Source organism: Girardinichthys multiradiatus, chromosome 22 (assembly GCF_021462225.1).
Source record: "Girardinichthys multiradiatus isolate DD_20200921_A chromosome 22, DD_fGirMul_XY1, whole genome shotgun sequence".
NCBI lineage: Eukaryota > Metazoa > Chordata > Actinopteri > Cyprinodontiformes > Goodeidae > Girardinichthys > Girardinichthys multiradiatus.
In genome coordinates, this window is record NC_061814.1 from 27,789,789 (window position 1) to 27,812,782 (window position 22,994).

The window sequence follows — 22,994 nt, forward strand, 5'->3', positions numbered from 1 at the left end:
TCTGGAAAAATTGAGATGAGCCTTAATGTTATTTTTGCTCAGCAGTCGTTTTCATCTAGGAACTCTGCCAGGCAGGCCATTTTGCCCGGTCTCTTTCTTATGGTGGAGACATGAACACTGACCTCAACTAAGGCAAGTGAGGTCTGTAGTTCTTTGGATGTTGTTGTGGGGTCTTTTGCAACCGCTTGGATGAGTCATCACTCCGCTCTTGGGGTCATTTTGGTCGGTTGGCCACTCCTCGGAAGGTTCACCACTGTTCCAGGTTATCTCCATTTGTGAATAATGGTTTTCACTGTGGTTCGTCGAAGTCCATAAGGCCGAAGGCCAAGCCCGAACGAGAGACACGAGGCCATCCCCCAGTGGGCCCACCACCTGCAGGGGGAACCGTGAGGGACCGGTGCAAAGAGAATTGGGCGGCGAATGAAGGTGGAGACCTCGGCGGCCCGATCCCTGGATGCTTTGGCTGGCTCTAAGGATGTGGAATGTCACCTCGCTGGGGGGGAAGGAGCCTGAGCTTGTGTGGGAGGTTGGGAGATATCGACTAGAAATAGTTGGGCTCGCCTCCACGCACAACGTGGGGTCTGGAACCCATCTCCTTGAGAAGGGATGGACTCTCTTCTACTCTGGAGTGGCTCACAGGAAGAAGTGGCGGGCTGGGGTGGGTTTGCTTGTTGCCCCCCAGCTCAGCAGTCTTGTGTTGGGGTTTACCCCGGTGGATGAGAGGGTTGCATACCTGCGCCTTTGGATTGGGGACAGGTCTCTGACTGTCGTTTCGGCCTACGGGCCGAGTGGTAGTGCAGAGTACCCGGCCTTCTTGGCGACTCCATTATTCTGCTGGGGGACTTCAACGCCCATGTTGGAAACGACAGTGAAACCTGGAGAGGTGTGATCGGGAGGAATGGCCTCTCCGATCTGAATCCGAGTGGTGTTTTGTTACTGGACTTCTGTGCTAGTCACGGATTGTCCATAATGAACACCATGTTCAAAACCTAAGGTTGTCCATCAGTGCACTTGGCACCAGGACACACTATGCAGGAGGCCAATGATTGACTTTGTTGTCGTGTCATCAGACCTTCGGCCGCATGTTATAGACACTCGGGTGAAGAGAGGGGCTGAGCTGTCCACTGATCACCACTCGGTGGAGAGTTGGATCCGCTGGAGGAGGAGAAAGCCGGACAGACTTGGCAAGCCCAAGCGCATAGTGAGGGTCTGCTGGGAATGTCTGGCGGACCCCTTGGCCAGGGATGTATTCAACTCCCACCTTCGGGAGAGCTTTGACCAGATTCCGGGGGATGTTGGAGACGTAGAGTCCAAGTGGACCATGTTCTCCGCATCTATTGTCGATGTGTAGCTGTGGCTGTAAGCGGCGGCAATCCCCAAACCTGGTGGTGGACACCGGCAGTAAGGGACGCTGTCAAGCTGAAGAAGGAGTCCTATCGGCTGTGGTTGGCTTGTGGGACTCCTGAGGCGGCTGACGGGTCCCGTGGGGCCAAGCGTGCCGTGGCCTGGGCTGTGGCAGAGGCAAAAACTCGGGCCTGGGAGGAGTTCAGTGAGGCCATGGAGAAGGACTACCGGTTGGCCTTGAAGCAATTCTGGCACACCGTCCACCGCCTCAGGAGGGGGAAGCATTTCTTCGCCAACACTGTTTACAGTGGGGGTGGGAGGCTGCTGACCTCGACTGGGGACATTATCAGGCGGTGGAAGGAGTACTTCGAAGATCTTCTCAATTCTGCCATCACGCATTCCCTGAAGGAAACAGAGGCTGGGGACTCGGGGTTGGACTCTTTCATCACCCAGGCTGAAGTCACCGAGGTGGATAAAAAGCTCCACGGTGGCAAGGCTTCGGGGGTGGATGAGATCCGCCCTGAGTACCTCAAGTCTCTGGATGTTGTGGGGCTGTCATGGTTGACACGCCTCTTCAACATTGTGTGGCTTTCGGGGACAGTGCCTCTGGACTGGCAGACTGGGGTGGTACTTGGACCACCCAGTGGTGGTCCAAGTACAGGGGGATCACACTCCTCAGCCTCCCTGGTAAGGCCTACGCCAGGGTATTGGAGAGGAGAGTCCGGCCGATAGTTGAACCTCGGCTTCAGGAGGAACAGTGTGGTTTTCGTCCCGGCCGTGGACCACTGGACCAGCTCTTTACCCTCTACAGGGTACTCGAGGGTTCATGGGAGTTTGTCCAACCGGTCTACATGTGTTTTGTGGACCTGGAGAAAGCATTCGACTGTGTCCCTCGTGATGCCCTGTGGGGGATGCTCCAGGAGTATGGAGTTGGGGGCCCTTTATTAGGGGCCATCTGGTCTCTGTACAAGCGGAGCAGGAGTTTGGTTAGCATTGTCGGCACTAAGTCGGACCTGTTCCCGGTGCATGTTGGACTCCGGCAGGGCTGCTCTTTGTCACCGATTTCTAGGCGCAGCCAAGGGCCGGGGGGGGGGGGGGGTCTGGTTTGGGGACCAGAGGATTTCGTCTCTTCTTTTTGCAGATGACGTGGTCCTGCTGGCCCTCTCTAGCTGGGGCGGTTCGCAGCCGAGTGTGAAGCGGCTGTAAACCGCTTCACACTCAGTGAGGGACAATGTCTCTCGGCTGGCCCGGGAACGCCTTGGGCTCCACCCGGAGGAGCTGGAAGAGGTGTCTGGGGAGAGGGACGTCTGGGTCTCTCTCCTGAGTATGCTGCCCCTGCAACCCGGTCCCAGATAAGTGGAAGACAACGAGTACGAGGGTTTTCACTGTGGTTCGCTGAAGTCCAAAAGACTCAGACTGAAAGATCTGTTTCTTTCTCATATGTTCCTGAATTTCTTTGGATCTCTACATGTTTAGCTTTTGAGGATCGTTTGGTCTACTTCACTTTGTCAGGCAGGACCTAGTTAAATGATTTCTTGATTGAGATAAACATGTTATGTTTTAATAGGAAAACAATCACTTTTTCACACAGGACCATGAAGGTTTGATTTTTAATCTTCTTTAATAATAAAAACCTTAATTTAAAAACAGCATTTTCTGTTTACTTGTGTTGCATTTCACTAATATTTAAATTTGGTTGATGATTTGGAACATTTAAGTTTGACAAACGTGCAAAATCGGGAAGGGGGCAAACACTTTTTCACACCACTGTATTTCCTCATAGATATGCAATTACTACAAATAAACTAACCAACATTCAAAATCTAACGTTGAATTATTTCATTGTCTTACATTTGTTTTTTCCACGTATCTGCAGATAGATATTTACAGTTTCTAAAATCCTACGTTACATTTGGTGGAAACTGATTAACACTGAAGGAGCCGGGCGATCCGGATCTCAACTCTGTCGGTGTTAAGATGCAGCTTCATTTCAGGATGGCACATTTCTCAAGAAGTGGCTACAAGAAAAAATATTAAACAGATCAAACACAAAATCATAACAGCTGACAAAATGATGCAGATTTATAGATTTATTTGTAAAGAGCAACACATTTCATACAGTACTTCTCCATTTCCATTTGAATGCAACAATAATTTCAATGTCCCACTAAAGGCAGAACGTAGTCGGGCGTACTTGACTCTGTGGAGTCCGCGCTGCTCACAGTACGCCCGACTATTCTGCCCTTAAGAAGTCAGCAGAGCAAAGCAAACCAAAATGCCACATAAAGAAAATCAGTTCTAATGTTAACATTCTGACCAACAAGTAAGAAAAACAAAACAAATGATGTTAATGATTTAAAGAGGAAAACGTTTCAGCATTTACAGAATACAAGATTCAAGGCAGCCTACTGTACAACTCTGCTACATTTACAATTTCACACAGATATGCTTACTTTTTTAGACAAAAATAAATACACATCTGATTCTCTATTACATAACCCTTTCATAGTCCTATTAAAATAATTCTGTAATCATAAAAATCTCATCCAGCATTTATACACATGTGACGAAGGTGTTTCTTCACAACACACACATGCAGCTGCATTCTTATAATTGGACCTCTTTCATTTGGTCTTTCTTCTTCGTGCATGATTTCAAAAACAATAATTATGATGTGTGTGTGCAGCCTTTTCTCATTTCACCCGGTTCACTGGGTTACCAAAAAGCTCGGGGCACTGCTCTTCGCCTTTTCCAATCCTGTCGAACTTTTTAAACAGGTCATAGCTGATCTTGTCAGTAATGACACTGTCCTGCTTGTACTGAGGGTGCTTTGCAACAAATTCCCTCATCCACTTGGCCACGGTCATCAGTTCCCCTGTTTCAGATCAACAAGGAAAGATATTAGTAGCCAGAAATGAACAAGGGAGCACAGGCATTTGTTTTGTTTTTTTGGCCTCCAAATGATAACATTACTGGTACTTTACCTGAGGCACGTTTCTTGATGAGCTTCAGATAATTCAAAATAGTGCACCTGGTGTCAACGTCAACTTCCATGTTTTCCAGGTAGGAGTTAAGGATTGGGATAAGCCCTTGAAATACTCCCTCCTGGTGATATAAAAATAAAAATAAGCTACAGCTATAGTTGCAGATATGACAGTTGCACAGAGGTAAAGAATGCATAGACAGCAGTATAAATGTCTGGCAATTTGGAATTTTGGCACTTTTTCACATATTTAAGTATTGATAACCCCTCAACCTTTCCCCTTTTGTCAATAAAACATGCCCTCATTCGGATTTTATGTGATAGGCCAAAACAAAGTAGCGAATATTCTCTAAGCAGCAGGTAAGGGAATCACGGTTTTCACCCCCCTCACCATCCTCAACAACACCATGTCAGCTGTGGACCACTTCAGGTTCTTAGGAACCACCATCTCTGAGGACCTGAGATGGTCCTCACACATAGACACTGTTCAAAAGAAGGCCCAGCAGAGACTGTACTTCCTGAGGCAACTCAAGAAGTTCAACCTTCCACAGGAGCTGCAGCTCATCTTCTACACTGCCATCATTCAGTCCTGTCTTCATCCATCTCAGTGTGGTTTGGCTCATCCACAAAACAGGACAGGTCCAGACTGCAACGAATAATCAGGGCTGACCTTCCCTCCATCCAGGACTTATACAGGTCTAGGGTCAGAAAAAGAGCTGCTAAAATCTCTGCAGACCCCACACACCCTGCACATAAACTGTTCAGAGCTTTACCTTCAGGCCGTCGCTACAGAGCACTGCTCACTAAAACCAGCCGCCACAGAGACAGTTTCTTCCCCCAGGCTGTTTCTCTGATTAACATTTAATAGAGTACAAAACAACTGCATAATGAAGTTGCAAATGCACCTTTTTATATGTGTATATTTAAGGACATAAAGATATATGCATGAATATATCTTATAACGCATTAAAACAAACAAACAAAAAAAAACCCAGAGAGCAAAGTGTACCGGAGTCAAATTCCTTGTTTGTATGTACGAACTTGGCAATAAAGCTGATTCTGAAATACTTTACAAATTAAAATCTGAAAAGTCTGTTATAGATTTGTAACATAAAATACATTTGAAGTTTGTGGCCGTAAAAAGTTTGATGGGTATGAATACTTTGCAATATAAATGTAACTGAAGAGTGGCGCAGCCTTGAAAGGAGCAGCTTCTTAGACTTGAGACTTAAACTTTGAACAAAACTCACCTTTCCGTTGATGATCGTGTCGATGCTCATGAGGGTGTAATCCTCGTTACCGCCCTCGGTCTCTACGCCATTCTGTGCAGAAGCAGCACCATCCAAGCGCGGGTTACAGCCTGTAGGGGAATAGCACCACAGTCACTTTTATGTGAATCAGTCAAAGGCACTTAAGAGTTCCACTTCCTGTTTGGCCCACCTTTAAACATGTCTTTCCGGAAATAAAACATGCCCTCCTGCACTGCGTTTCTCTTCTGCGCCATCTTCATGTTCTCATCGACCTAACCAATTACATGTTTAATTTGACTTTGTCACTGGATTTTAATATTAGAACTAATATTTTAATGAAAACAATGAGTCAGAGTGGCTGTTACTACCTTTGATAAGGGAATTAAGAAATCCAGCTTGTAGGATAGGATCACTCTAGTGAGCAGGACAACAAAAACAACATAAGCAGCATTTTCAAAGTCAGTCAGTTGCACCTGCAAAGTGAAGCAAAAACATAAGTCATTATTTAAAATCCTCCAAAAGAAGGCCAGACAAACATATTGAAGCATCTTAAATACCTCCATGGGACGGAACTCAACTCTCCAGCCGATGTCGGAGTTCGGAGGTGGAGGCTTAAACCGCATCGTCTGCCAGTTGGTCGACTGAAGATTCTACACAAAGTTTGAATGAAATTTAATATTGACTGCTGTGTTTTGACAAGAGACCAGCTTTTTTAAAAAGACATTTCAGAAATCATTTGCCTCAAAGTGATCCGACTCGTTTTCATCGTCCATATGTAACTTCTCCTGAAAGACGGAGAGTGGGTCTCGTATGAAGAGGTGAGCTACGTGTTGAGCCAGAAGCTTGTCAATCCCTGGAAACAAAATGTATTTAAGATAAATGTGCCTGTAATTTTTTACTGAGAGTGGATTGTGAAGAAGATTGTGACTAACAGTTGTCTAAAAGGGACATTAGTACCTGCACCGAGCAGCTGCCTGTTGATCTCCTCATCTATTGTCAAATCAATATCGTTGTACCTCTCCCCACAGCAAGACAGGTAGCTGTCAATTGAGTCATACCTGGACTTGAAAATCCTGTACTTACTGTTTTTCAGTGGCTGCAAAACAGAAAGGAGCAAGCATGTTCAGTTTTAAACTCAGCTTAATGGAACTAAGCCTGTTTGTGTTTGGTGTATAATTACCCCATCTTTTTTTTTTTTTTACATCTGTTTCAACAAATCCACATTTTCCAACTAAGACCACAACATTGGGCTGTTGTACTCTAGTTTACTGGGTTTAAATAAGGAATTTAATAATCACTTAGTTTGAGTTGTTGAAATATTTTGTTGGTTTATAGAGCACCTAAGCTGCTTAAACAAAACTAATCAAGATCTATTCCCCTAAAGATAGTCTTATCCTAAGTTTCTCAATTGTTTACAATCTTTTCTAAAGCTTTTTTCCCCCTCAATTGTTTTTCATATTTGAAAGTAATTTTAAAAAGTATATTTTATGTTGATTAGTTTATTTTTTTAATGTGCCATTTCCCGGATGAATTTTCTCCCCCTTTTTATGTCTTTAAGCATACTCCTGTTTTTACATTCTTTATTGGTGGGGGCAGGGCTAGGGTTTTATGTTCTCCGTCTACCTAATGAGTAACCCTCAGTTATCTCATTATCTTACACCAGAAGCCCCCTGGTGTACTGTTAGGACACTAACTCTTCTGTTCAACAGACAGTGACAGATTGGTCTCTCACAGTCACTAATTAATCTGCTTAAACAAAGCACAGTCATTTTCAGAGCTCGAATAAAAAGCTATGCCACACATTTACCATAAGGTCTTTTAGCACTCTAAACTGCTGGAAGCTACAGTGCTCTTCTCCAATAACACAATCAGCCTCCCTGAGTTGCATCCAGAAAGTAAGCAAGTATGTAGAAAGACTCCTGGCAGGGAGTCGAACCTAGGACCTTCTCGCTGCAAGGCAACAGTGCTACCAACTGCACCACCGTGCAGCCCCATGTTCTCCCCATGTGCTCCCACAGACCAAATATTTGGTAAATTAGTCTCTCTAAATAGCCCTTGGGTGTGAATGAGTGTGTGCCCTGTATGTCTCAGTGTTTCCCTGCGATGGATTGGCGACCTGTCCAGGGTATACCCCGCCTCTCACCCGTAGACTGCTGGAGATAGGCACCAGCTCCCCCGCGACCCACTATGGAAGAAGCGGTACAGAAGATGAATGAATGAATAAAAAAAAAAGTTGAAACTCAGGTAGTGCCACCCAGGGGTCCTAAGCCCCTCTCACAAAACACTTAAGGGCAGGATTAAGGTGCTTTCTCCCCCTGTCTCCATGTGTTTTGGGAATAGAGTGATGAGGCGAAAGGGGTAGAAGTGAGCCTGCCTTTGCTATGCCCCTGAAACACCGAGAGGTAATCCAGGCCAATAGTGGCCGACTTCTATAGGGGTGAGTCGGCTTCGTGTGTCGAGGGAGCGATGACATATGGTTGGTTCAATCAACCAGCAGCAGGATTTCAAAGCTTAAACAAGACTCAAAAGACATTTCCGATGAGAAATTAGGAAAGTTAGATATATAATTTACATTTGAAGCATGTGGCCGGCTAACAGACTCGCTACATTGAGTTAATAATGGTATGGGGAGAGTTACGAAGCAGATTTTTTCCATAGTACCGACACTGACGCTGCACAGCAACTCCTGTCGTCCCCTGCTGCCAGCAGATTTTCGTACTCTCACAGGTGTGCAAAATATTGCTGCTTTTATTTGTAACCCATGAATGGCAGCTTGTCCTCACCTTTAGTCCACGTTCCTCTTGGGTCCTGTCATCCACTGAGGCTGAGATAACTCCCCAGCGACAATCAATATCAGAAACATACCCTCTGTAAAAGGGTGAGGCAGCACTCAGCGCCATCTACAAAGAATGAAAGGATACTCATTTACAAACAGTAGTCTACCAGTAATTATGATCCAGTCATTTTAGGGTCAAGATCTGGAAGGTATCTAAAAATGTGTTTTTATGCATGTCTTGATTACCGTATTTTCCGCACTATAAGGCGCACTTAAAAACCATTAATTTTCTCAAACAATGACAGTGCGTCTTGTAATCCGGAGCGCCTTATATATGGATCAGTTGGTTAATTGGTTGATCCATACTGGTTGTACACGGCGCTCTGTCAAAATGTTTCAGTACGACTGGTAAACTACAAAGCTGCACCGCTTGCAGCATTACGGCTACCGTAGTCAGGGGCGTCGCCGAAGTAATAGCGGTAAACACCTGTACTGTGCTTACTCCTAGTCCAACACCACTTGTGTGTGTATAACGTTTGAATGTACTGTTGCAGGAATTGCCTGAACTATATGTGATTAGAAGCTCAGTGTGTGGGGTGTATGTTTCGTGTGTGTGTATGGAAGATGTTGACATTACTCCTCCGGACAGAGGTGGCGCTGTGTGCTGCCGTAGCTGAGAATCAAGAGTGAAGGAGTGACGTCGGTATTATTGTGTGTGTGGGGTGGGTAGAGACGGCGACCGGAGCAGCGGTGTATGAGTCTGTAAGCCCTGTGTTTTTACGTGCTGCAAAGTCATTAAAAAGAACCCCGAATCTCGTCAACAACTCAGTGTTTTGATGTTGTTTCTTCATGCTCAACTCAGCAACGTATGAGTGAGGGAGTTAACCCCGAGGAAACTAGTAACTTCGGCCCTGGAGAAAGCGTCTCCCCTGTGTCATCAGACTACGGTCAGGGGACAGAAACAGGAAAGGTTAACAGTACTAACGTTTGATTTAGTGCATCAAACTGTTTCTTTTACGTGTTTACTGAATCAGGGAAAAGTTCCCTTTCACGTTTTAACTAACGTTTGATTTCAACTTCAACTTCATAGACTTCAATGCATTCCTAACGTGCGGTTGGCTCTATTCAATAGATTTCTATGTAGAGGAGACCTTACCATGAGAGTGAATGGAGTTATCAGAACGCTGGTTTGTAGTGTATTAATAAAGTTTGACTGACTGACTTATCTGACTGTTTTGTTGACATTCTCTTTAGCACAGCTCCATCTAGTGGATGCATAACGCAACCCCAGTCAAACGTTTGACTGCAGTAGCTTCTATTCTATGCGCCTTATAATCCAGTGCGCCCTATATATGAAAAAAGTTCTAAAATAGGCCATTCATTGAAGGTGCGCCTTATAGTGCGGAAAATACGGTACATGTTATATAGCATTCCTGTTGAGAAGGAAGACAGTAGAATAATATCCAACAGGAAGCAAACATTTCATGCAATCACTCACCACAATGGGGCAGAATGTTGCTAGTTGGTCATAAAGATACCTTGCCTCATCAATGCTGCAAGCTTGGAATGTCACCTGCAAAAGCATCATAAATGAGGCTGAAGTCCTTTTATAAATCACTGATTGAGAGATGGTGGAGTTGCAGTCAAAGTTCTCAGGAATAAAGTTTACATATTCAAAAATATGTAAAAAAAAAAAAAAGGTAAAGAAAACCAGAAAAAAAAACAACTAAGTTGTAGAAGTTGTAGTGCAGTTCAGACACCTGCAGACAGCAGTTGCCCATGCCGAAGCCCATGGCGTCCATGTAGATATGGTCAGGAAGGGCTGCTCTTGCTGCTTCGCCATCGTCCTCAGGAAAGTGCTCCACAAATGGAGATGGCGTGCACTTATCTTTGTAGACTGCAACAGGAAAAGCAACCAAGTCACATCTCTTGCGCTATTGATTGAGAAGTATGTTAAAACCCAATGGAGTCTAATAATTTAAGTGCATGAGTCTGTATGTACCACAAGTACAATCTATTACTATTACACCCATAACCCCATCCACATTTATAACAGATTATAGATGCTTTTGGTGATGTGATAAAACTTACTCGGCACATTTATCACAACTTTCTCTCCTCTTCGATGACGTATGTTTCTGGTCAGAGTGCTGAAAATCAGAATTAGACGTTGACTTAACAGTGCCTTACTAAACTATTCACGCCCTTTGAACTTTTTCATATTTTGTCACAATATAGCGACAAATGTCAGTGCATTTTGTTTGATTTTTTTGTGATGGACCGACAGGAATATCTTTTGAATATTTTTGAAGGGGAAAGAAAAGGATATATGACTATTGATTGTTTTTACAGAAATGTTTGCTGAATCTTCTTTGCAAAATATCACATGTGGCAGATTGGATCAATAATCTTGAAAACCACCTCTCATTTTCTTTCCACTTAATAATAATAATATTAATAATGCACTACTTTGTGTTGGTCCAAGACAAAAAAAACACTGAAATGATTAATGATATTAATAATAACTTATATATTAATGTCAATACCTAATATAAACTACCTGAATCTTGGGTGTTTGTTGATGGCCTCATCTGGGAAAAACAGAGACTTTGACACTCCCTTTTCAACAGGAGTGGGTAGGCACTCTGGTTTGGTGAAACCTGGACAACCTAACCTGAAAAAGGAACGAACATATCAGCAACGTTGCTTGGAAAACAGACTAGTCTGTTCAATTATTCAGCGGGCACTCACAACCACACAAATTCATACACCAATGATCGGCAGGCAACTTGAGCGTTAAATGCCTTGCCCAGGGGCACGTCGACATACGGCAAGAAGCGGCTGGAATCAAATCCACAACTTGTGGATTGCAAAATGACTACTTTACAAGCTGAGCAACAGTTGCCCCAATAATTGCATTAATAATTATTTGCTGTACATTTATCAACACTAAAAGTCTTGGAAAAGGTCACCTTGGAAAGGAGGTAATGGTGCAGAGCATCTCATTCTTTTTTAGGACAGACGAAGCCTCTAGACGTCTCTTCCTCATGTTGCCCTCCACGGTGTTGAACTCTGACATCGTTCCCCCGTATGGCTGCCCAGGAGTTCCCTCAATCATGTAGCTCGCATACTCTGGTCTCCAAAGTGTTGGATGACTGTGGAAATGTAAAATATGCAGTGAAACCTTTTGTTTTACTACTTTGTTTCCTTTATGGAGGTGGCACCAGTAATCCTGGCACCATAAACAAACATGTGCTTCAGAGCGTGCTCTTTGGTGTGTGCAGCAGAGGGACAGTAATGGGGTATGAATGGGGTCTACTATTGTCACCGCTGCTGGTATCCCCCCCCCAGTCAAGTTAGCCATACAGATTTACAGTGACGTCGTAGGCGGGCAAAACACAGGAGCCTGTATAAACATGCAGAGGGACTGCTGACGACTGTCCTTTAAATAGGGGTCCTACACATTCCTTTTTATATCAAATTTCTTTCTCTTCTTTCCTTTGCTTCAAATGTCCAGAGTTGTCAGTTATTTTAAGATAAATAACAGTTCAGAATGAATATATGGTTGGTGTTTCCATAGTGGGCAGATGGATAAATCGACACAGAGACTGGAAAGACAGACAGAAGGCTGAACACTTGACAGATGAATAACTGAATGGACAAACGGACAGATGAGCAGACAGCTCAACAGATAAATGGATGGACAGACATATGGGTAGACGGATGGATTGTTGCAAATTTATTACAAATAGAAAACAAAGAAAACATATTTACCTAAGTATTTACAGCCTTTGCTTAATACTTTGTTGATCCACCTTTGACAGCTTAGCACACCTGTCTTTGGGCCCATTCTTTGTCTGTATTTTCAGATCCCTCCAAAGATGTTTAATCAGATTCAAGTCTGGACTCAGGCTTGGTCACTCCAGAACATTCACAGTGGTTCTGAAGCCACTGCTTTGAGATAATGGCTGTGTGCTTTGGGTTGTTGCCCTGCTGAAAAATGAACCGTCACCCCAGTCTGAGGTCCAGAGCAATCTGGAGCAGGTTTATAACCAGGATGTCTCTGTACATTGCTGCATTCATCTTTTCCTCTATCCTGACTTCTCTGCAACATTCCCATAGCATGATGCTGCCATCACCATGCTTCAATGTATGGATGGTATTGGCCAGGTGAGGAGCAGTGCCTGGTTTCCTTCAAACATGATGCCAGGCATGGTCTCATGGTCTGAGAAACCTTCAGGTGCCTTTTGGCAAACTTCAGATGGGCTGCCCTGTGCCTTTTATTAATCAGTGGCTTTCATCAGGCCACCCTACCATTCAGGCCTGATTGGTGGATTGCTGCAGAGATGGTTGTCCTTCTGGAAGGTACTCCTCTCTCCACAAAGGAACGTTCTTGGTCACCGCCCAGACTAAGGCCCTTCTACCCCGACTGCTCAGTTTAGATGGCCAGCCAGCTCTAGGAAGAGTCCTGGTGGTTCCAAACTTCTCCTATGTACGAATGATGGAGGCCACTGTGGCTCAATGGGACCTTCCCCAGATTTCTACCTCAAGGCAATCCTGCCGCAGAGGTCTACAGACAATTCCTTTGACTTCATGCTTGGTGTTTACGCTCTGACAGGCACTGTCAACTGTAGGCCCTTATATAGACAGGTGTGTGCCTTTCCTAATCATGTCCAATCAACTGAGTTTACCACAGATAGACTCAATTTAAGCTGCAGAAACATCTCAGGGATGATCAGTGGAAACAGTATGCACCTCAGCTCTATTCTGAGCTTCATGGCAAAGGCTGTGAATACTTATATAAATGTAATTTCTTAGTTTTCCATTTTTAATAAATTTGCAACAATCTCAAAAATACATTCCTTTACATTGTCATGGGGTATTGTGTGAAGAACTTTGTGGAAAGAGATTAATTTGATACTGTTTGGAATATAGCTGTAACATAAAGTGCAGGGCAATGAATGCTTCCCAGATGCACTGTAAACAGATGATCGAGTGAACAGACAAAATGGATCAAAATCTGAAAACACAATTTCGTTCCAATCAGTTTTCTTTTCTCACATTTTTTCAGAGCTGGAAAATATTTAAAATCTAACTTCAAACAAACAGAGTAGGAGCCTAGTTTATAGTCAGGTTTCTGCAATTAACGTATGCAAACAGCTCCATGAGGAGGTGCTCCACAGGGAAAATGAATTTGCATAATGATTGCAAATTAAGAGTTTATTTTAATAATCTCTCCTGTGGGATTCAAATGTTACAATAATAATAAAGGAAAATTATCTGCGGAATTTTTTCATCATGATTTTACTCTTAAACTGGAAAAAATAATCCTCATTTAACTTGTATACAAAGACAACTGAGTTTTTTAGTCTTACGCTGTTGTCCAGGCTTGATTTGTGACTTTACGAAAAACAAAGCAACGCACCCGCATTTGGCTACATTGATGGAAGAAAAAAATGTGCTTTTCGTAACTAGAGGAAACATGTAGACTTTTGTTAGTGGAGTTGGTGGTGTAGGGGTTAAGCGTGCGACCCATATACAGAGGACTTCTTTCTCGACCCGGCTGTCCGGGGTTCAAGTCCTGGCCCAGACGACATTTGCTGCATGTCTTCCCCTCTCTCTGCGCCCCTATTGCCTACCACTGCTGAAAAATAAAGGCCACTAGTGCTGCAAAAAATCTTAAAAAAAAAAAAGAATATAGACATACATTACTTGTTTATTTTAGGTCTATTACTTTCTAGACTTATATTTTTATGTTTTGCCAATTGGACAAATCAGCTGCATTAGTATTTGAACCACAAAGTAATTTTATGGAACAATAAGTATAGATGAATTCTTCTGTGAAGGGTAAGCCATAATGTTGTCTGTTGGGAATTGGGTTTTAACTGCAAGACATAATTTCCCTTAAATGACAAGTATGAGAATGCTAAATACAGTACTTGCATACCTTCCTGTTTACATCTGCAGTCATAACTGAGAGTTGCTTTAAAAGTGTAAAAGTCTCACCCTGTGACTGATGCATTTCAATCAAAGCAACTACAATAATAACACAGCTGGATAATCTGGTTCTGAGTTTCACTTCAGGGTTCAGGGAAAATACTGACTTCGCTCAGGGTGTATAGTAATCCACACTAACCAGTGAAGATCAACAAGAAGCAGTGAGTTCAAGGGGATCAGTTGACTCAGCTTCTCAGCTAACGACACTCCTTCAGTATGGAAGAGTTTGCAGACCAATTATAGGAGTCCTACCCCCCATGCTGTGATGACAGCCCACCTGGCTGAGGATCTGAACTGTTTCTTTTATAGGTTTAATTGCCAGCGTTTCAAACCTCCCTCTCACACAAACGGTTGACCTGCATCTCCCACCAAGAACACTACAAGCCCCTCCTCTCTCCCCTTTCCTGCACTAAAGATCAAAAAGGAAGATGTTGTTGGGGTCTTCCTGCGTCTGAATGGGGAAAAAAGCTCTGGGTCCTGATGGTGTCTTCCCTCCCTGCCTAAAAATCTGCACTGACCAACTGGTGTTGAAGCATCACAGGCCCCCTGTTGAACCCCCTGCAGTTTACTTACCAGGCAAACAGGTCGGCAGATGAAACAATCAACTTGGGTCTTCACTTCATCCTGCAACATCTCAACCACCCAGAGACATAAGCCAGGATCCTGTTTGTAGATTTCAGTTCAGCCTTCAAAACCATCAATCTACACATCCTCCACCAGAAGCTCACCCAGCTTTTAGTGGTTGTCGTTTTGGACTGATGTTTGATATATTATGCAAGCGATGGAAACCAAAGTTCCTTGTTTGTACGCACAAACCTGGCCATCAAAGTTGATTCTGATTTAATAAACACTATGATAGATGAGTGTTACAACTGTGGTCGTTAGGTGTTTGTTTTTCCTTTTTTTTTTCAAATTACGTAAATCTGATTGTGCAGGTGCTGCTCCGTGATTGGTGGACCCAGAAGGATGAATGCATTGGTTACCTAGGTGGAAATGATGTATAAGATGACGCTGCTGTGGGCTGCTCGTCCTCCATTCATCTGCTCATCCCAACCAGCCACGCCTTTGTCAGATGCCAATACTTTGAGGAGTTCGTAAGGATAAACTGCCTTTTATTTTTATTCTATTTTCTCCTGTTTGTTTTAGTTAGGGAAGGAAATTCTTGTCAGTTGGTTTATTTATTTTTAAGAAGGTTTGTTCATTTAAGAGAACAGATAGTTTCCTTTTGTTTGTTGTTCTGGCCTAAAGTTCACCCTGATGTCATTTCGCTCCTTCCTCAGTGTTAAACATTGAAGTATTTACATCACTGTAAATAAAGTCACTGAAAACATGCACTAACTGTGTTGTGGCTGCTCGAAGTCTGACGAGGATGGATCAATATTTATGTTATGGTCTGGCCAACCCTCCAGACAGGTCATAACAATGAATGACCTGGAATCTCAAGCATTTTTTCTCATCTGTCAGAGTTGTTCCCCTGACTCAGATGAATCCAATGTAAATCACATAAAGCAAGAGTCAAAGCTGGATGGAGTTCAACCAAGTCATGATGGATGCTACGTGTCAAAGCAGAAGCAAAGCAGAAGCAAAGTGGTGAGGACAACGATTTTCTTCATGATCCAAACTGCTACAATCTACTTATGCTCTGGGATGAATCCTAACTTCCATTTGACTGGCCTGTGAGCATGTTTTCCATTTAGTTTAGTATACAGGACAGATTAAGTCTTTTCCCAAACTAATTTCTGTCTTCGTAGCGGTCGAGTGGTGCTCACTGAAATGACAGCCATGGATTAAGCCAGACTCCTCAACCTTTCCGATCACAACAGCCATTTTTGCAGCCGGGCCCAAACTAAATAAAAACTGTCTACAGCTGCAACACTTCCATGACCCTTTAAAGAAATGTAGATTTAAAAAACACCTACTGTATAAGTATAACTCATTGTTTGATGATTCTTTGTATTAATGAGAAAATGGTCTGGTTCTGTTGATGAAAACAGAGGAACTCCTAAAATGAGCTTTTCTTAATAAACTTCTATTTATAAACATTGTTCATCTGTTTATTATTTAGGGCCAAGTTATTTAAAGCCACAGTGATGGACCCAGAGAGCCACAGGTGGTGGCTGGTGTATTCTCTGCAGGGGTGCAGGATAGAGCTAATCCATCTGCATGGCAGTAGCTCTCAGCAGTAGTGAACAATGATGCATTTCTGAACATCCTGAAAGGATAAAAAATTATAACTTTTTTAAAATAACGTTTTTCTCCAAATGATCCCTGCAGCTCATCTTTAACGAGCTGCAGGGATCGATGTTTAATTCATCAGAGCTCTAGAACTGACAGAGGGTAGACATGAGCCAGTTACTGCTATCAAAGAAAACCAAGGTTTGAGGTGTTACATTAAATCATGTGTTCCTACAGTTTAGTCCTTTAAAGAAGATGCCGGCAAATAGTGTCAAGTGTTCTATCCAGCTGCCCCTCCCAAACCTGTTGCTACACAGTGACAGTCGTGTAGCTGTGGGAATACTTCTAAACTTTTCTCTTGTTTACAAGAAAAGACAGAAAGAAAATATTTCCAGTCGAGACAAACATGACCAGTCATGAGGTGGAAGCTTAAATTAAATGCCACCCATCACCGTTTTACATTAAGGTTGGCATGCTATCTGCTACCACAGCAGATAGCTCAACTAATTAACCAGCTAATTCTAGTTTGTCATACCTGTGATCCGCAAAACATAAGCCACTCTGCCCAATTACCACTGAAAACTACTAGCAAATTTAGCTGGTGTTTGTTCTGTTATAGTAAATGTATCATAACCAAAATAATATAGAAAATTGTAAATAGCTTCCAGATATAGATAACACAAACAGAGACAGTCATTCTGTACCACTTTTCTTTCTTAAAGAAATGTACTTTTTGTGTAAATACTGTGATACTTTCCTCCATTAATGGAAGGGGAAAACTACACCAAATGAGCCCCCAGCAACTTTACTGTATAATCTCACCGGAACGAAAGCTGGGTCAGATGTCAGATCGGGTAACACTTCTCACCCTCAGCACAATACAAGAGTGACTTACAGAGGGTCACATTAACAAAAAGACATATACAGCAGTGTTGGGGTTTATTTAGATATTTCTTTATTTAGAAGTATCTTAAAGATTGAACTCTAAAGTAAATAAAAAACAGAAACAGTCAAACTGTGTGGTTTCCTTTTGCATTGTTTAACCACTAAAGCAAGTAGGTGTTTCTCTGTCGTAAAGCGAGGCTTTTACCGTAAATAAAGCTGTGAAACTGCGGGCAAGAGCTCAAACATGTTGAAAGTCAAGCTTTTCAACAGATCTTGTCTGCCACTTCAATTCCTTCCCAGACGATTGGTCAGGCAAAATAAAACCTCTGACTTCTTCAAGATGCCGCTCATATATGCTTTCTCAACGCAGATGAGTGTCTTACATCCAGACTCATTACAGTGAAGCTCCAAAGATGTGAAGCTTAAAAAATATGAAAAGAAAAGTGTGCATTGGGATCTCTGTACAGATTACTTACTTCGGATTTATTTTTTCTCCCTGTTCTTGGAGAGTTTCCAGAACATCTCCACCATTCAACACCAGTCGAACCTTCTCATCATTGTCGTCCAGCTCCACCAGCATGTACTCCACCTAAACACACACAAAACAAATGGCACCAAAACATTACGTGCAAACATAGCATGATCCTAAACCCTAAAAGTGGCTTTACATTGAGCAGGCAGGGAAGCCATCACATCAATTCCAATTCATCAGTAAGGTTTCCTTGACTTTGACTCCACTGGGCTGTAATCCCCTGTCTGAAAGAGGGATTAATCTATAACAACAGCATTCCATGTCGATTCAAATTAAAGGGCCTGTGTTCAAGTTGAAGCACAGTGAAGTTTTGTTAGTCAGTACAGCCTGAAAAAGGAGGGAAAAAGAAAGGAATTGGAAATGTAAACAGGACTGTAAAGGATCAAGCCCATAGATGTTAAATATTTCATGTAGGAGGGATTGCGTCAGGGATTTACTCAGCAAAGAGAGGTTTTTCCTTAGAAATGGTATTGTCTGAATTAATGAGAATTAACGGAAACTCTGAAACACAGAGTAGAAACGCTGGAGGCAAACATCGCTCATGAAAGCTAGACTGTGAGCAATGCAAAAGTTTGTGTTCAGGTCATGGGCAAGTTTGTTTAGACTTGCAGGAAATCAAGGAAATAAATTCAGCGTTATTCCAAGAAGATGCAATGTTTATAAAATAATGTTCTTGCAATGTAGAAATGTATGTAATCTGTTTTTCATACCATAGATAGCACTACTGGCTCAGGGCTTCAATGTTTGGCACTTTGTTTCTCTACCGCTACCGTCAACGTGTTTTCACAAAGTGCTCCTAGACAACTGCTCCGCTCCAACATACCTGCTGCACCCTTTTTTTTTTTTTTAAAGGTGTTACAGTCCTTTGCAAAAACAACAACAAAAAGATTAGATAATCACATCTTAAAGATCCAAATCAGCCAGGAAAAGTCTGAGTTGTGCATCTCTATACACCCTCCAGTCAGTCATGGATAATGGCCGCTTATACTCATTCTGGTCCTGCTGGAGATTTCTCTTTGTTAAAAAGGACGTGCTTCTCCACTGTTGCCACATGCTTGGTTAGAAGGAATGATTGCTGCAAAATCATTGACTTGATACAACTGGCTGGGCTTCCAGATAGATATATTTCTACCAATTGAAATCAAGGGAACTTGACTGCATGGATCAAATTGGACTGAATGGTTTTGACTTTGAATCTCTCAATATGATTTTAGAAGTGCACTTATTATGCTTGTCTTACATTATCGACGGACCACAATTTTGTGATTTATAACACATGAAAGACATGAGAGAATGGTTTTGAATTTTCAAAACAGAAAAAAAGTGTATCAAAGTACATGGTGTGGGTTAATGCATGTATGGATAAAAAAATGGGGTGAGTGATTAGTTGTGATAGACTTATTTTTTTCACTAACTGACATCACTATCACAAAACTTTATCTGATATTTCATAAACTTCAAAAAGTAAATCAAAGTAATTCAAACATGAATATGAGCTAATCAGCACTTTATAAACAAAGTGATTTAAAGTGATGTAAATATATAAATACATTAAGCAAACTAAACACAAACATCGTGGAAAAATAAAGTTTTTATGAAAAGTAAGCGCACAAATGAACAGTTTGCTGTCTTCAGCGCATATAGCTAAGGGTGGAAACAAAGCATCAGTAAGGGAGCCTTATTGCATCACGCCTAGCAGATCAAATGCAGTGGAATCTGTTTAAAGTCATGTTTTTACCTCGTCACCCCACTTCAACACATCTCTCTGGCGATCCTTGACCTTGTTGTAGATATTGAGGAACTGAATAATGCCGTGCTTTCTGATATGGTCAGCATACTTCCTTGCTTCTTCCCAGTTCAGTGGAGATCCTTGTGACAGCAACCCCATAGCACAAAAGGACGGACGGACAGTCGGCCGGTGTCCTGCTGGCTGCTTATTAACTGCGAACTACAAACGTTAGCTACCTAGCTAGTTGGTCCAACTTGCGAGGATCTAGCATGAAGTCTCAGTCCAAACTAGCGGTCGTCTGGTTCCCTCTGGATGAAGCGGATAGACCACAGGAAGAGACGGTTGCTGCTTGATAAGCGGCGTGCCTGTTTGGTAACCTTAACTCGGTATTCAAAAACAGACAGGCCCCCTGCTAATGTCTGGTTAGCTCGGAAAAGCACTGCCGTTAGTTGGGGGACAAACTGGACCAGTTCGGCGGTGACAGGTAACGTCAGTTTGGTTGACAGCTACGTATTGTAGCCGTTACTCCGCAGCTCCGGTACGGCAAGCTAAACCGTTGAACTCTGCCGTTGCCCAGACAGACTGCCGCTCCACGCAGTGTTACGCTATTAAACATGCGACTGCCCTCCTCCTGGCTTTACACACGTGACACCTCCAGGAGGAGCGTAGTGACGTCACCATGACACAGCATTCTCTAGAGCTAGGGTAAAGATTAAATAGCATAATATTGACATTAGTTATAGAAAAGATTGCATAAAATGTAAAATTCAAAGCTTATAAAAACAACTTGAATATTATACTTCTAAAATAACTGTAAATTGTGTAAATTCAATAATTTACTTAATTAAATCCTGTATATACTGTCAGTTGCACTGTTATTCATAGGTCTGCACAACGTTTAAGATTAGAATTTTACATTGTATTTTTAATACAGAAATATGGGCTTCATGAAAAATATGTTTAATATCTGCTTAAAGGTTGATATTTTCAGTACTTTTATCCTAATAAACAAACCTCAAAAGAACAGATGTTCTAATTTATTGAACATGACTGCATTTGAGTATGATGGTTGTATGACTTCCAGGCTGTAAAAAAATACAATTTCAAGTGCCTCTCTAAAGGCCCAGAATAAATCTGCATTCTGTATAACAATATCAAACTGTACCAATCCAGCTAATAAAACACAGAACAAAGAATAATGCAAAACAATATTATTAATTCAACATAAATAATCTTTAAAGCTTAGGACACGTTAGGTCTTTAGTGTCTTTAAACCTGTTTATATTTGTATCAAAATCACATTTTTATGTTTTTTTTCTCCTTACTTTTCTTTTGTGTTTTTTCCACTGTTGAGCGCTGAACATTACTTCCAAACTGCTTAGTCATATGACTTTTACTCCTTTAAATGAATGAGTCATGCTCATAGCCATAATGTCAAAGGTGACTTCCTTTCATAAATATTTGAATGCAGCAGTATTTTAATAAAACAAACAAAAAACATTTGTAATAATGACACAGCAGCTTCTATGGGATGGTGTGTAAACAGTGCACTCATGGGTCAGTAGAATGGAGCATTTTGTGTTTAAACTGCATTCACACCTACCCCAAATATGGAAGCAGTTCAGGTTGCAATGTTGTGACTAGTGGAGGTGTTTTGCCAATTTTTCATCTTTGTTCAGATTTCTAATTTTTAGATTAATCTCTTAGGCCCCAAGGGGTTTTCGTGAAGTTTGTTCTTGAAATAACACGCCCAAATCTAAATGAGTTTTTCTCAGAAATTACAAACTCTATTTCCATAATCATTATGTTAATAATTATGTTTTTAAACCGCGAGTGAGAAATCTGGTCTTCCTTTGCTGCTGGTTGAGTAAATACTGGGTGGATTGTAACAAAACTTATCTTTTTGTAATGTGTAAGAGCTCTGCTTTCAGACATGCTGGATTTGTGTGTAGAAGCTATGTGGTGAACAGCTGAGACTGAATTTTGCAGTGATGCTATTTTGTGGAGTTTGTTTAATTTTTGATTCAACTGCTTGTGGTTTTAACTCTGTTTGGTGTTCATAGAAATGGTTTATATCAGCTTTTCTGTGGCCAAAACACATGTTTATGTTAAACTAAGGGAACTTGGTGTTATAATAGTAGAAAAAAGTTCAACTTTTCACCCAGTGCTGGGGGCTGTGGCCTAAGAGGTTAAAGGCAATAAACATTATTTTTTATCTCTAAATGTTTTCTTATTGAGGCACAGGCATCCGAACATCCAACAGTTTTCCATTAACATTATTATCTAAGTTATTTTCTTATTATGACTATAGTTCTGGGCAAGTGAAGATAACACAGGAATATCCCACCAAACATTTTTTTCAATAAGCTCGAGCACAACATGAAATATGTCAAAACAACACTATGGACATGGTAGAGGAACAGAGGCCCTTGACATACATGCCACACCTGTACAGCTCATATCACATTCCATCTCCAGTCAAAGATTATGTAAAGCAGCAGCATGTTTGTTTCCGCTGGCCAGTTTGTAAGAGGCGTTCAGTAATGAGTGTCTCTGGGTGGATAGTATTGTGCAGCTCATTTTCGACTAAGAGTAACTTTTAAAAACATCCAGATAAAAAGCACAACTTTAAAGGCATTGGCATGAACAAGCATTGTTATGATTTTATTCTGCTGAAAGCTTTAAGAGTCAGAAGATACAGTAGTGGGTGTGTAAGCATGCTCTGGTTACCCAGGCTAAAACTGTGCTCTAATGAGATTGAACTGATAGACATCAATGGCCACTAAATAAAAGCTGTGTTGTGGATAAGTGATGCTTTTTTGCATCTATATACCTCATGTTCTGTCATGTTATCATATTCTTACATGGTATGAGTGACCACTTCCTCGTTTAGGAGTTGAAATTCATCATTATATTTCAAATTCAAATTAACATTAAAAATACCTTCCCATACAACCCTATGGGGAAACTAAACATCGCAGTAACTTAAACTATGTAAGTTTTTTCAAAGAATCAAAATAAATAGCTCTGGGCAGGAAGGACCCTCTATTGTGGTTATGTGTTACAGCAGATCTAAAGAAGCATTGGATTGAAACACTCTGTTGTTGTTGGAATACAGTCTCGTGAAGACAATACTCAGAGTTGTACATTATGTTCTTCATTTTGCAGTTACTCAAAGATTAGACAAAAAATGAATAGCTGCTACCCAAGTTGTGTCGAGTTCCTAAAAATTTCTAAACAATCTGAATTCACTAAAAATAAGCCGTCTCTGTACATGTGTGTAAAATAACATAAAAAATAAAATTCTTTTCTCTTTTAGAATA

At 41.8% G+C, this 22,994-nt stretch overlaps 1 protein-coding gene across 1 annotated transcript; it reads right to left on the reverse strand.

Annotated features, from left to right (window-relative positions):
• Window positions 1-3,419: 3,419 nt before the first annotated feature.
• gclc (glutamate-cysteine ligase, catalytic subunit) lies at window positions 3,420-20,303 on the reverse strand. The gene is made up of 16 exons (XM_047352028.1): window positions 19,681-20,303; window positions 17,887-17,999; window positions 11,326-11,508; window positions 10,914-11,027; window positions 10,445-10,503; window positions 10,114-10,250; window positions 9,852-9,926; window positions 8,361-8,477; window positions 6,535-6,673; window positions 6,318-6,430; window positions 6,135-6,227; window positions 5,946-6,050; window positions 5,768-5,849; window positions 5,578-5,687; window positions 4,329-4,449; window positions 3,420-4,219 (listed from the first exon to the last, which is right to left on the reverse strand). The coding sequence occupies exons 1-16, from the start codon at window positions 19,828-19,830 to the stop codon at window positions 4,038-4,040; spliced, it is 1,893 nt and encodes a 630-aa protein (XP_047207984.1). The 5' UTR covers window positions 19,831-20,303; the 3' UTR covers window positions 3,420-4,037.
• Between the last annotated feature and the right edge of the window lie 2,691 nt (window positions 20,304-22,994).